The sequence below is a fragment of the Emydura macquarii genome, unplaced genomic scaffold (assembly GCF_026122565.2).
Source record: "Emydura macquarii macquarii isolate MOO-44397 ecotype Brisbane River unplaced genomic scaffold, CSIRO-AGI_Emac_v2 contig_2321, whole genome shotgun sequence".
Lineage (NCBI taxonomy): Eukaryota > Metazoa > Chordata > Testudines > Chelidae > Emydura > Emydura macquarii.
The window spans coordinates 1,672,171-1,685,324 of record NW_027132458.1 but is presented as its reverse complement, the minus strand read 5'-3'; the positions used below and the strand labels follow the sequence as shown (position 1 = coordinate 1,685,324).

The following is a 13,154-nucleotide window of genomic DNA, read 5'->3' as shown; positions in this document are numbered from 1 at the left end:
GAGAGTAGCTTGGGACATGTACTCACTCAGCTGTTTGCCTCCACACTGTTACTGCCAAGAAGAGTGACAATTGTGCTGACAGCAGTGGCAGACTGACAGGGAGCAGGAGGGGGCCATGGCCCCAGGGCACCGGCCAGGCCCTTCAGAGTTCTACATGGGAGAAGCGACGCTGCAAATCAGCAGCTACCCAGGCCTGGAGAACAGACACCAGGGCCCAAAGCTGCGCCTGCATTGGCGGCCTGTGGGACTGGATGGTGTGCCTGCAGCTCCACTTTTTGGGCTCCTGCGACCTCCTGCAGGGATGCTAATGCCCTGGGGCAGCCAGGGAGCTCTATCCACCAGGCGCTGCAGACCATGCTCCGGGGACATCCCCCGGCTGCCTGCGCTGCTCTGTCTCCCAGGCATACTCTGGCGGCTGTTTGATAGTGAGGAGGAGGAGCGGGAGTGGGGCTGTGCATGGGGCTGACGGGCAACGGCAGCATGACCTCCTTTGTCCCCTGCCCTACTCACCAAGCCAGCAACGGGTGCAGCTGTAGCAACCGGGAGAGGAGCAGAGATGGCTGGCCTGGAGGGATCTGCTCACCTCCCTTCCCGCAGCAGCACTGAGGTTTCCATCTTCACCTCCCCACCCCAGCTCCCTCCAGCCAGGAGCTGCTCGAAAATATTGCTACGAGAAGGACAGAAAGGGGCGCAAATGCAAGCATTGGCCCCTGGGCACTGGAGAACCACAGTACGCCACTGGCTTGACAGTCTGGGAAATGTGTCCCCTGCGTACTGGGAACTAGATTAAGATAACAAAATAGAATTTAGAAGCTAAATTATGGAGAAGAGAGTTGTGCTTGCAACCTGGTGTTGAGTTGAGCTTTTCACAGAAATCAAGGATTCAGCCTTTAAATATTCAGCATGAAAGCAGTTTCAGTTGAGATGTACAATATGAAGAGAAACCCATGCGTGCACCAGAGGCTACAGAGAAGTGAGATCCTTGCATAGAGAAGAGATTAGGATTTTCCAGATACCTATGGAAAACGTGTAATACTGCTTCTTGCACAGGGGATTGTCTCTGCTTCGGTAAACCAGGGATTGGGGGCAATTATACAATATCAGTTAGGGAAACTAAGAGAAATTAACATTTTTTTTTAATAGCTTTGTCCTCAAAACTAAACTTGAGGGAGCTGTGACTTGCATAAATTCTTGCATTTTTTAAGCAAAAATAGATTTTGTGTTTCCTTTTCTGATATAAGGTTTGACCATGTGTAATTAAATGGAATTAAGTGTCTAGATTTTGGGGAAGTAGTTTAAAATATCTCTGGTGTTTTGCATTTTCTGATCTGTGTCTTGTTGTTGAAGGAAACAAAGGAAGGAAGCAGATCTATTGTGGTTGTATGAGCCTCCTGCATCTTGTGCTGTACCTTACCTGGAAAATTTGCCTCTCTATTTTTATACACATTAGAAAGGTGCAGATCAAGACAAAGCCAAAATGTTCAATAGGAGGGGCAGGTGCTCAGTACTATTTGAAAGTCAGACTAGTCCTTATATAAGTGCCTAAACATGGATATAGGCAATCAAGTTTAGGAAACTTGACCAAAGGTATACTGCATGACTTGAATTCAGACTGTCTATTAGCATAAGCGCTTGTCTACATGGGAAAGCTTTACCAGTATAATCCCCTATGTGGACACTCTTATTCGGATATAAGAGTGGCTTTTTTCAGTTTAGCTTATGTCGGTTGGGAAGGGGTTCAAGCTATACTGAAAGACCACTCTAATGTTGGAATAAGCATGTCTACTTAAGGAGTACAATGGGTATAGATATAGCTGTATCAATTTAAATTCACCCCTTAGGCCTTGTCTACAAGGGAAGATTTTATATTGGTATGACTAAGTGTAAAGCACGGTAATAGAAACTGTTGTAACAACTTTTGGGGGTAGGAGAGGATTTGATTTCTATTAGCAAACTTCTAGTTCCTCCTGAATTTACCTCTGAAATCTGCTGTCACTTCAACATGGTACTTAATAACGTGCTTAATGTTAAGCAGACAAATAGTCTCATTAAAGTAAAATGGCCTGCTATGCTTAAAGTTAAGCATGTGCTTACGTACTTCGCTGGTTATGGGGCTCAGAGTGAGCCCTGAAGCCATGACTTTGTGATACTGTGTATGAGCTACAGTAGTTCTACAGGAAGCAAATAATGTTCTCTCTATTAGTGTGTATAATGACTCAGTGTTACCTGCTCTTGTGAGTTTCTTAATGCCCCCGTTCTTGGAATCTCATGATTGTGAAAATCTCAGCTTTATTTTAACACAAGTTTTCTAGCCCCCCTGGTTACAGAGAAAAGCTTGAAAATGTGACCCAAGTGTATCCTAAAGGCACAAAAACCAGAAAGCAAATAAAAATGAGAGGGTTTATTTAAGGTGGGTGGATGGTTGTTTTGGGGTTTTTTTTAAGCCTGTCATTCATTTTGGTGGGCCTGACACATGAGTTTTGAACACTTGGGGTTGGCAGTATTGGTGACTACAGTAGTTCAGCCCAATTTTCATTTCTCTTACCTGTTTTGTATTCAGGACAATTGCAGATAAATAACTGTAATGAGATTCATTTTCTTTTTAACACCTTATATCTCTTTGCAGGGTCTAGTTTCAAACTTAACACTTGGTCAAGTTACACTCGTTGACTGGGAGATATACCCTCTAGACATAGACAGTGTGGTGGGCCATGGCCTAAACAGCAGAGGTGATGAATCAAAGATATCTGGTGGTAATCCCTCAAGTTATGCAGCACCTACTTTTTACACTGGCAGACTTTCTATTCCCAGTGGAATCCCAGACTTACCTCAAGACACCTTCATCAAGTTTCCTGGCTGGACAAAGGTAGATTTCTTTTTTTCTAATAAGTTTAGCAAAGAAACCTGAATCTGATTCCAAAGCCATCTTAAAATTGTTATTAAAGGTCAGTTGGGGTCGGGGGGTGGGGTTAGGTAACAACAGTGTGGTAGTTTTAAAGGGTCATTCACATATATCAAATGATTTTCAGAGATGTTGGGATCTTATAAGTGACTGGTCTATGGATCATATGTTTTAACTAAATCTTGAATAAATCTGGGAATAGCAAACTATGATGCCGGACGCTCATGTTAAATAGTCGTTCAGTAATGCTGGCTAGGCAAGTGATGTACAACGTAAGTATGCAGCTATGTAGGACATAAAGAAGTGTGGTCAGGCCTATTTAGAATACTGCATTCAGTTTTGGTCTTTTTTTCTTGGGTGAGGGGGAGAGAGCTGCCCTCTGGCGAAGGGAAGTGAAATCAGGCTTTTTAAAGATTGCTCCGGAGAAATGAGGTACTGGAAGTTGGCATCTTGGCCAAGAGGGGAGGACACAATTGCTGAAGTGGCACTAGAAAAATTCTTCATGTTGATGAGCTGAGAAGATAAACCAGTATCTTGTATGGAGATTCTAGTTTTTGTAAAGAAAATAAATGAATTAAAAATGGCTCATTAACAAAGCACACGCTTCTGGCAGAGTCAGAAGAGGAGACTCACTAGCCCAGAGGAAATCTCCAGTACTGACTTCAGAGGGTGAAGACAGAGGCCAATGCCAAGTGCTTTTGGAAATTGCACCATAGCATAGCTGAGCCATTTCTTTTTTTGATTACAAGCCCCAATTTCTGTAGGGATTTAGAACTCCCATTTTAATGCCCCCTCTAGCAGAAACTGCACACAAGTTGGTGGCATGCAGCAGTTATCTATCTTCTCAAGGAAATCACTTGGATTAGTTTAGCATCCTCCCCCAATGGTTGTTTCCTCGTCCCCTACATAGTTCAACTCTATTTCCTCCTCCCTTACTAAACAGGGTCCTCACTTTAAAAATGGACTCTTAAATACTTAGGCTTTGTCGATACCTAGGAATAGCAGTTCACTGATCATAGGGCACATGAATGTCCCAGTGTGCCTGCTCTAAGGCTTGGCCTTCCTGACCTGCACTTCTGGTTTGGTTTTCTTGTACGGATTTGATGGGGGTGATATTTATACCATCAAAGTAGTTACATCAGAGCAACCTCCCAAGTGTGAATGCAGCTATAGCTGTATAAAAATACAGATTCCAATTCCCTTGTGGGAATAAGCTATGCTGCTATAATCACCTTTATAGCAGCATGACTGCATCCACATTAAGCGGGTTCTACCACCTTAGACCTTCCCAGGCCTAATTTTCAAGCGCAACCTGGACTCTAACTCAACCTGAGCACAGCAGACCCCAGCCCAATCCAAAAGTATCAAGTCATTTTCAGACCCAACCCAAACCCAACACACCTGGCCTTCCCGGTCCCAAACCTGTGTCAGTGCTGTCGTGTGGGGCTGAGGTTGTCCTGGTGGGGTCTTCCCACTCCACTCTCTGTGCCTACGATCTGTCTCCAGCTGCCCCCTTCCCATAGGGTTGGTGTAGCAGCAGCTGCGAGGCCATCTCCGGTCGGCTGCTGATTCCCATGCCAACCCCACAGGCAGGCGGAGGCGATCAGAGCCGACCCAAGCCCGAGAGCGTCACTTCGTTTTCCAACTCGACCTGCCACGAACCCCACACATGTAGTCGGGCCTGTTGGGTTCAGGCGGGTTGCCAGGCTCTGTACCACTTGATCTATATTGGTATGGCAAAAGCAGTACAAGTTTTGTGTGTGGACAAGCCCAAAATTTCTCCCAGCTGAGGGGATGAGTCAGGGGGGTGGCAGTGAAGTGACCAGTCAGCGTATATAAGGAGAGCCAATAGCCCATTTTAAGAGTGGAGATGGGAGAAAGCATAAGCAAGGTGAAGGTTCCCCATAGCTCCCTGGCAGGGGGCCCGAGGAATAAAACCTGCTGGGAGAAGACTCAGCTGAGAGATCCTGGGAAAGGAGGTTTATATACAGGGGAAGCCAGAGAAAGATTTCTGGAGGAAAATGCTCTGGGGGAAACTGAAGGATAGGGCTAGAGCTTGAGTGACGGGGCAGATAGCCCAATTATAAGAGGCAACCTGTAGGAGAAGGTGAGCATTGGTCCTCTTCTATGCTGCTACTATGGGATGTGGGACATCTACCCAATGGGAAGATGGATTGGAGGGCAGGAAGCTGAGCCTGGTGGAAGGCTGAAGATTGATTGAGACACCCTGGGAAGGAACTGCTGTGACCTGGAAGAATGTAGGGCAGAAGATGTGTGTGTTGCCACTGGACTTTATTTTTGATGCTCCGGAAGTGGGGAAGTTCTCCACAGAGTTAAGTCACCTCAGTGCTGCAATGCAGTGAAGATTTCTGCATGCCATCACTGCAGCAGTGTCTGAGGGGAGGAAACCGGAGCAGTGGAGATGCCTAATGCTGGACTAGGTACGCCCCAGCTGTCCTGGGATTCGGTCATAGCAACCTGTTTAGCTGCACCAGCCCAAGTCCCAACTGTAGTCAAGAAAAGCAATGCTTTGCATGGGTTGAGGGTTACACTGGCAAGTGATACAAGTCATGACTTTCTTTGGCAGCGCTTGGGGTTTGCACAGATGCAGGTACAGCAGTTGTGAATTGCTAATTTGCGGCTCATCTCACACCTAGAGAAGAGCTTGGTGTGTGATATTACAAAGAAGGAAGTAGAATGACCACAATAATGTATCTTTACAAAAGAAAACATGGATCTGGATTTTTCACTCTTCAAAGTTCAGGCCATTCACAGGATCCAGAGCTTTCGTTTAGGCCACAAATCGAAATAAAGGCCAACTGCTAAATTCTGATTTGTATACCAAAATCTACTAACTCAAATTTTAGATGAGCTTAGATCCAGGGTTTTGGTTTGTGATAGAACCATTTAAAAGTGCCAACAGCTAATGCTCCCTAGGTAGTTTTTACGACTTTTCTGTCTTTGCCATGAATAACATTAATGTGATTTGGGAGATTCCTGCAAATTCAGTAGAATTAGTATCCTGGCCAAAGATTCCATATGCTCACCCGATACGGTGTCATGGTACACTATATATACATAACCATGGATGTGCTAATGGTTTTTCTGACATGTTTTCTGACATGAAATAATACAGTATTGGCAGAAGTTGAAAATAGTTTTCTGCTGTTAAATTAAAAAATGGATTGCAGTGACTATTTTAGTAGCCAAAAGAGTTATTTTGAGAAAGTGTAACTCTGCAATTCCTCTGTCATACACAGACTGGCTTAATGAGCTCTCTACTAATGCGTTAATGAAAAAAATTACTCTGTCTAATAGTAACACTTGAGAGAAAAAAAATGAGGATGTCTGGTCAAACATGAAACTATTGGATACTTTTTTGCAGTTTAGTATATATCAGTCCCTGATACTCGTAGGTTATGTTCTCTCTTATTTATCTACTCAGTCACTTTAATAATTGATGCCCTGTATGATCTCTACAGGTTGTTTTTTGTTTGTTTTGTTTTTGTTGTTTTTTCCACAGGTTTTAGAGAGAATGAATGTTGAATTTTGTTCCTTATATGCTATTTCCCTCGGGTATATTAATTTATATACGTTTTGTTTCATTACGTGTTTATATTTTATATAAAAACAATGAAGATAAAGTTTTTTTAAAGGTCTAAGACTGTCAATCTAGCACCTGTCAGTGGCATTGAATTTACTCCTAAAATATTGCTCAGGCTTTAATTGACTAAGTGCAGAAGTAAGTCATTACTGTATTGAAGCATATCAAGTGTGCTGTATCTTTTAAAACAAAAACCAGTGGTTCAGAGACTGCTGTGTTGCAGAACTTACTAGTATGGGTTAAAAAGGGTTTTCAGAGTTGAGATAGTTGTTCACCACTCAGCAGAAGATTCTAGTTCAATATCTAGCCTTATAAAGGAAGCTTTCTATTTCTAATTGCTGGCTCTTCCATTTTTATCTTGTGTAACATATTATTTAGTCTGTATAGATGTTGTAAATTAATAGATTTGGGGAAATATATGGACATATAAGTTCATAACCATGTTGCATAAACAAACTGTAAACTTAAGAACGGCTCCTTTCAAATTTACTTTTGTGTTCATATTTTCCAAGAAATTGTATGACGTAAATAGTCAAACTTGAAGCCCAGAAGGGGGAGAGACCATTATCATCATCTCATCTGACCTCTTGTATAATACAGGACTTAGAATTTCACATACTAATTCCTGCACCAACCCACAAGTTCTCGTTGAGCTAGAGCGTATTTTACAGTAATGAATTCATCTTGTGTGTGGTACAGTAACTTACAGCAATTCTAATGCCATCTTTTGCCCTAAAACAATCACAGAAGCAAAGCACTGAGGCAGAATAATCATGTCTATTTTCTTTTCCCCTACATACTGCAAAAACAAGCCACAGAATGAGATTAATTTGATAAAAAAAAGTTTGAGGTTGAAGTTTATTAACTTGGCAGAACTGAGCAAGATAGGATCTTAGGTCACATAGACAGATATGGAAAGTTGAACTCACCTTCATTTGCAAATTTACCATCCCTTTGAGAAAAATTATGAATTTGACACACAGATTTTAAATGAATTTACAGGAACCACAACTGCAATATAACAGTTTCTTTTTAGTATTCTACTAATGATCTATGTTGGAAAGACTTTACTACATTTTCTTCACCTTTAATTTTTATTCCACTTTCACACATACTAACTTCTTTTGGAAGCCACCAACCATGCTGTTAAAGTTGTACCTTCCTAATGCCTTCTAAAATCCCTTTTATTTAGTCATCATTCTGCCTTTATGCCATCTTGTAGTTTTCTTTCCTAGTTTTAACTGCTAAGGATATTTTATATGGGGGAAAACAGATGCTTTAATTCATCTTCTCCTGTTGCATTCTCATCTATTTAAGTCCCAGTGTTCTGACTCGATAGCTGACTAACACAGAAAGGGCATTCGCAGGAGAATGGAGCCATGTGTCATGTTAAATCTCAAAAACGTGGAACTCTCCTTTTTGTTATGAACTCAAAACAGCCCAGCTTAGTCAAAATGTCCAGGTTCAGTTTTGAGTGAATGCAAATCCGTTTACAATTCTATTGAAACTGTATGAAACTTCACAGTTTTAAAGATGACCTACAAAGATTTTTTCCTAAAAATATGAGCTTGTGGAAACTTTTGCTGCTTTAAAGGCTTTATTAAGCTTGTTTTTTACATAGAAATATCAATAATGTCAAGTCATCTCTCTCTTTGCCAGAGGGCTTCTTGGATGTCTCAGATGATTGTGTGAGATCTTGAATTACCAGAAGTGGTCCAGGTCTTTAAATTTTAACAAGAGTCTTTTTTCCCCTAAGTCTTAGTAGTCATTGGAACCTTACTTTAACCAAACCAAACCAAAAAACAACAAAACCCACCAGAAACAGTCTAACTAAAATGTCCCTTTTTCTTCACAGTTGCTCAGGTTTCTCTTTTGTGATGCCATTTAACAAGTTCTCCTGTTGCCATAGAGACTTTGAGGATAGAAAACATCTCAACTAAATCTGAGGTTCCAAAACAAGCTACAAATAAATTACTTTTTTTTACACAGAAACTTTGACTTCCTTCGTGCAGTGCTCTTTTTCAATAAGTCCCCCTTCTCTCCATTTACCGGTTAACTTTAAGAAAATATCATTTGTTTTCAGGTTTGTTTTAACCTGAAACTTAAAGCAAGATTCAGGACTGGTAGGGGAGGAAATTATGTAGCTCCCTCTTGAAATAAAACTAAAGGGAACAACTCCTGACAACTAAAAGGCTGAGCTTCCCAGAGTTCTGCAGAGAATGGCTTCAGGAGAGACACAAACTCAACATCCAGAAATTCTCTTGCTGTCAAATGTCTCCAGTTGTAGTGTTTATGAAAACAAACTCACCAAGAGTCACTTTTTCAAGCTTCCCAAGAAGTATTAGCTGGTCTGGAACACAGTTGTTCTCTGTCTACTTGGTGTTTTATGGATACTGATCGTTTATTTTCAGATCTTCATTTTTTAGTAAAGTTATATTTTCTTTGAACATCTCATTTTAAAATGTTGACACTGTTTTTAATTAATCAAGAAATTAAGAGTGTTTTGCCTGTTTAAAGTATGTTTCGATCAGAATTTAAATCTTAGCACTTTTTAGCCTGATCAAAATACAATATGCCCAACGCTGTGTGAAGCATGATGTTCTTGTCCTCAAGATTATATAAGCTATTAATTTAATAATTTTGATCTGACTTACTAAAATATATGGCTTTTCGTTTCTCTTTTGGCAGGGACAAATTTGGATCAATGGCTTTAACCTCGGTCGTTACTGGCCAGTCCGTGGTCCTCAAGTGACCCTATTTGTTCCAAGCAACATCCTTGTTTCATCATCATTGAACAATATTACAGTGTTGGAGCTGGAACAGTCTCCTTGTGGCATCCAGAAATGTGTCATAGAATTTGTAGACAAACCTGACATCAATGCAACACTGCAGTATGAAAGCAACACCCAGAAGCTGTTCACTAAAGATTTATGGCTGGACCCTCTATGATTATTTAGGAATGTGTCCTTATCTTCTGCTTATCTTCTGCTTTTCTTCCCCACATCCTCAAATCCTACACTCCTCTGGTGTTAAAAATTAATAGGTATGTTTAACTGTGGAAGCTTTTTCAAACTACGGAAAGCATAGCTGTTTACTAAGAGGAGATACTAAATACAGGGTCTCCTTTAAAAGTGAAGATTCTAACTTTAGAATAAGTTGTTGTGTGTGAGACTTGACTTAGATGAAAGATAATATTTAACATCAAAGGCTTAGTAAACTGATAGCTTTGGAAACTGTGGCTGCATGAAAAGGAACCTCTTCAACTTGTCATTTAACCATCTCTTGTTAACATAGAAATTTACCTTGCTAAGAACTGTGTGGCCCCACTAGCACGCTTATAAAACTTTTAACTTTCACACACAACTGCTCCAAAGGGTTTGTGTGCGCCAAATACCATTTGGATTGGACTTGCTTTCCTCCAGGCTTAAATACCTGGTTAGTGTGGTTACTGTTTCAGTCTGCAGTGGTTTATTGCCAGCATGGCCAGACCTTCTCCCACTGACAGTGTATGAGTGACCTTTAGAAAATCTCCCAGAATCTGCTGCTTCTGGGCCCTGTGACAGGAATTGTGGGATAGATACCTTGGGTGCATTGCAACTGAAATGGTTTAAACAGCACTGATGTGGATGTTAGCGAGTGGCTTCTGGTCACGAGTCTACCTCAGTTTCCCCTTGGACTGCTAACTCACTGTCTTCCCTTCAGGGCTGCCAGCTTCCAGCACTGACATGTTTTAGTCCTTCAGCTAAGTGACAAAGTCCACTCCTTTTGGAATTAACAAAACAAATCCACAAACAGGCATTCAAAAATCATGAGTCAGGCCTGCACCCCATCCCCAAATCATGATTTTGGTTTAATTATGAGACTTTAAGAAAAAACAACTTTTTTCCCTTTTTGGCTTCTGGTTTTTGAGTCTTTGAGGTGCACTTGAGTCACGTTCTCGAGCTTTTGTCTGCAGCCATGGGAGTTAGATTTCTTTAATGAAAGCTGGGGCTCATAGAAGAACACCCAATAATACAAGACTTTTGATAAAATCCCAAGAGTTGGCAACACAAGCTTGCCCTTCTCAGGTTAAAAAGGTTTTTCACCCTTCCTTAGGGCTCAATAGTCCCCTTCCTGGACTTGATAGTACCTTTCCACAAGGGTATCCACTTACCGTACCCCTAGAGTCACTGCTGAGTTGAAGAGGAATTTTCATGCCACCTCCATCCAGTTGGTGCCACGGGAGCCCAGCAGTTCCCTCTACTCTGGGTTCTAGTTTGGTGACAGGCAAACAGGGAAAGTCCACTTACATCCCTTGCTTCATCTCCCTGCACCTGTCTCTCTCAGGCTTTCCCTCCACCCTTTCCTGGGCTTGCTGTCATTGTATGTCCTTCTTTCTCTTTCTAGGTCTCTTCCTTGGGCCCGCCAGGGCTGGTGACCCCATCCCAGGTTCTCTCCCAAAGTCTGGTCTCTGCAGGTCTCAGCTGGTTTGTCAGTCAGCTTTCTCCAGTTCTTTCTTGCCTGGCTTCAGCCTCTGGACAGCCTTTCCCTGCTCCTGTCTCGACCCATGACTCTCCCCTTACTGTCAGCCGCAGATTTTCTTATGCAGTTTTGGTTGATTCCCTGAGTCACTCCCTGTCTCCCACCCCCAGCCACATGAACTTCCTGATCCCTGGGCTAGTGACGCCTGCTTTTAAGATATCACCTGACTGTGGTGCAGTGGACATTAGGAGGTGGGTGGCAAATGATGACTTTTTTCTTGTGGGAAAAATTGATAAAAACAAAATGAACTTTTCTTTGTAAATCTCCAAACTGAATTTTTTGTTTTGACATTAAACCTGAAAATGTTGACAAAAACAGGAAAAAACAACAACCCATGTAGTCAAAAAGGCATTTTCTGTCCAAAAAACGGTTAGACAGAATTTTTAAGTGGTTTTGGTGAGCATGAAGCAAAACTGCAAGTAAACATGTCTAGTGTGAACTCAAACTATTTATGCTTAAACCAGTGCAGGGTGGTCAATAAAAATAGGTTCACTTCTCCTGTGCAGACACAGCCTATGGGCCCAATTCTGATATCTTTTACACTGGCTTCATGTCCGTGTAACACTATTGATTCAAAGGCAGTTGCTTCTAATTTACAATAGTACAAGTGATATCAAGGCCTAAGTGTCTCATTGCTGTCCAGATGGAACATCCATGGAACTGTGATGTGTGACGCATTGTTAACAATGAAATTGACTCCTGAATGCAAGGTTAAAAAGAGAGACTTTCAAATAGGCCTGTGATCATGTTTTCTAATGTGGGCTGGAAGGCTCTCATTTTCCATAGTCCAATGCCACAGAAGATGATTTTGGTCAAATAGTTTTTGTTGTTACTCTGGGAACATATTACAAATCACTTGTTGGTGTCTTCCATTCTGTTCCAGTTAATTACTAATCATGATGTAAGTGCCTCGTTTTTGTTTGTAACCATGCAAAAGCTTTTCTTGTCATTGCTGACAATGAAAGCTGGCTTTCTATAGCAGTCTGTGTCTCCACTTATTCCCTCTTTGGTTTTAATTCAGCCTTGCAAACTGCATGAGAGGAGGAGCCATAAAGAACGAAGGATTGAGATCGTGAAATTAAAATGTTTTAATAAACTATCAAATTGCTTCCTTTGAATTTATCCAAAGTGAGTAAAGCCTGTTTCTTTAAAGAGGAACCTGAATTGCAGGCATGCTGAGGGCAAGAGAAAGCAGAAAGATGAGGAGAGCATGTGATCACTTGTGGAATCTATGTACAACTTAAGAATTCTGGTTGATCGTATGAAATTGCTGTATCACTGAGTCCCTCGGTGCATATGGAGTCAGCCAAATGGTGTCAGACTGTGTCAGCACTCGAAACAATAGGCTCATAAAATTGGCTGGTTCAACTTAGGGTGCGAGTGCCAGGATGCTTAGAATGTCAGCCCTTGCCTTCTGTTCCAACAGCAGAGTACTGCGCTCCTGTCTGGTGTCACTCATCTCACGTGAGGTTGGTCAACATAGAGCTTAACAAATATCGTTACCAGGACTTCATGTGCAACTCTGTTGCCATAGCTGCCAATACTTAGTAACATAGCACCACCCTATATTCACCATGAGAAGGCCTCTGTCATGCTGCTGTCTGAGTTCCGTGAGAACAGTGACTTGTCTTTGTTCGCAGACAGCTCGCCTGTCTTCTACATGTCCTTTATGGTAATTTATGGCACCACAGAATGTGACAGTGGAATCTGCTTGGCACAATGAATGGTCAGTGATGACAGTTGTTAATCACTCTCTCATCACTGACCGAAGCATCTGTCCCCCAGGTTTTAATCTGCCAAGGCACCTGTGGTCAACACTGAACTGATTTCGAACAGGACAGGGCAACTTGAGACTATGTTGCATATCCTTGACGAGTGCCCACTGACTTACTTCAGCGGCGAGCTACTGGCTCTCCACCTGGCTGATGACGATGCCATCAAATGGCTGGGCACATTGCGCATACACTGAGATGTATCCCCTGGACCAGGGACAATGGAGAGTTGTTCAACCTTGATGAGATGGTCACATCCTACGTAAATCCAATTTCCTCCAACCTCCCTGCATGGGGACTAGGGTTTGGAGCAGTGGAATTTCCCCACAAGTAGAACAAAGAGATCAGGTGTTTA

General features: G+C 42.0%; 1 protein-coding gene across 1 annotated transcript in view; it reads left to right on the top strand.

Moving 5' to 3' along the window:
• Positions 1-12,143, top strand: part of GLB1 (galactosidase beta 1) — a 64,091-nt gene extending 51,948 nt beyond the window's left edge. Inside the window, exons 15-16 of the mRNA XM_067560881.1 lie at positions 2,627-2,866; positions 9,195-12,143. Coding sequence (XP_067416982.1) covers positions 2,627-2,866; positions 9,195-9,455 — 501 coding nt within the window. The 3' untranslated portion in view covers positions 9,456-12,143. The remainder of the gene's footprint in view (positions 1-2,626; positions 2,867-9,194) is intronic.
• The last annotated feature ends 1,011 nt before the right edge of the window (positions 12,144-13,154 follow it).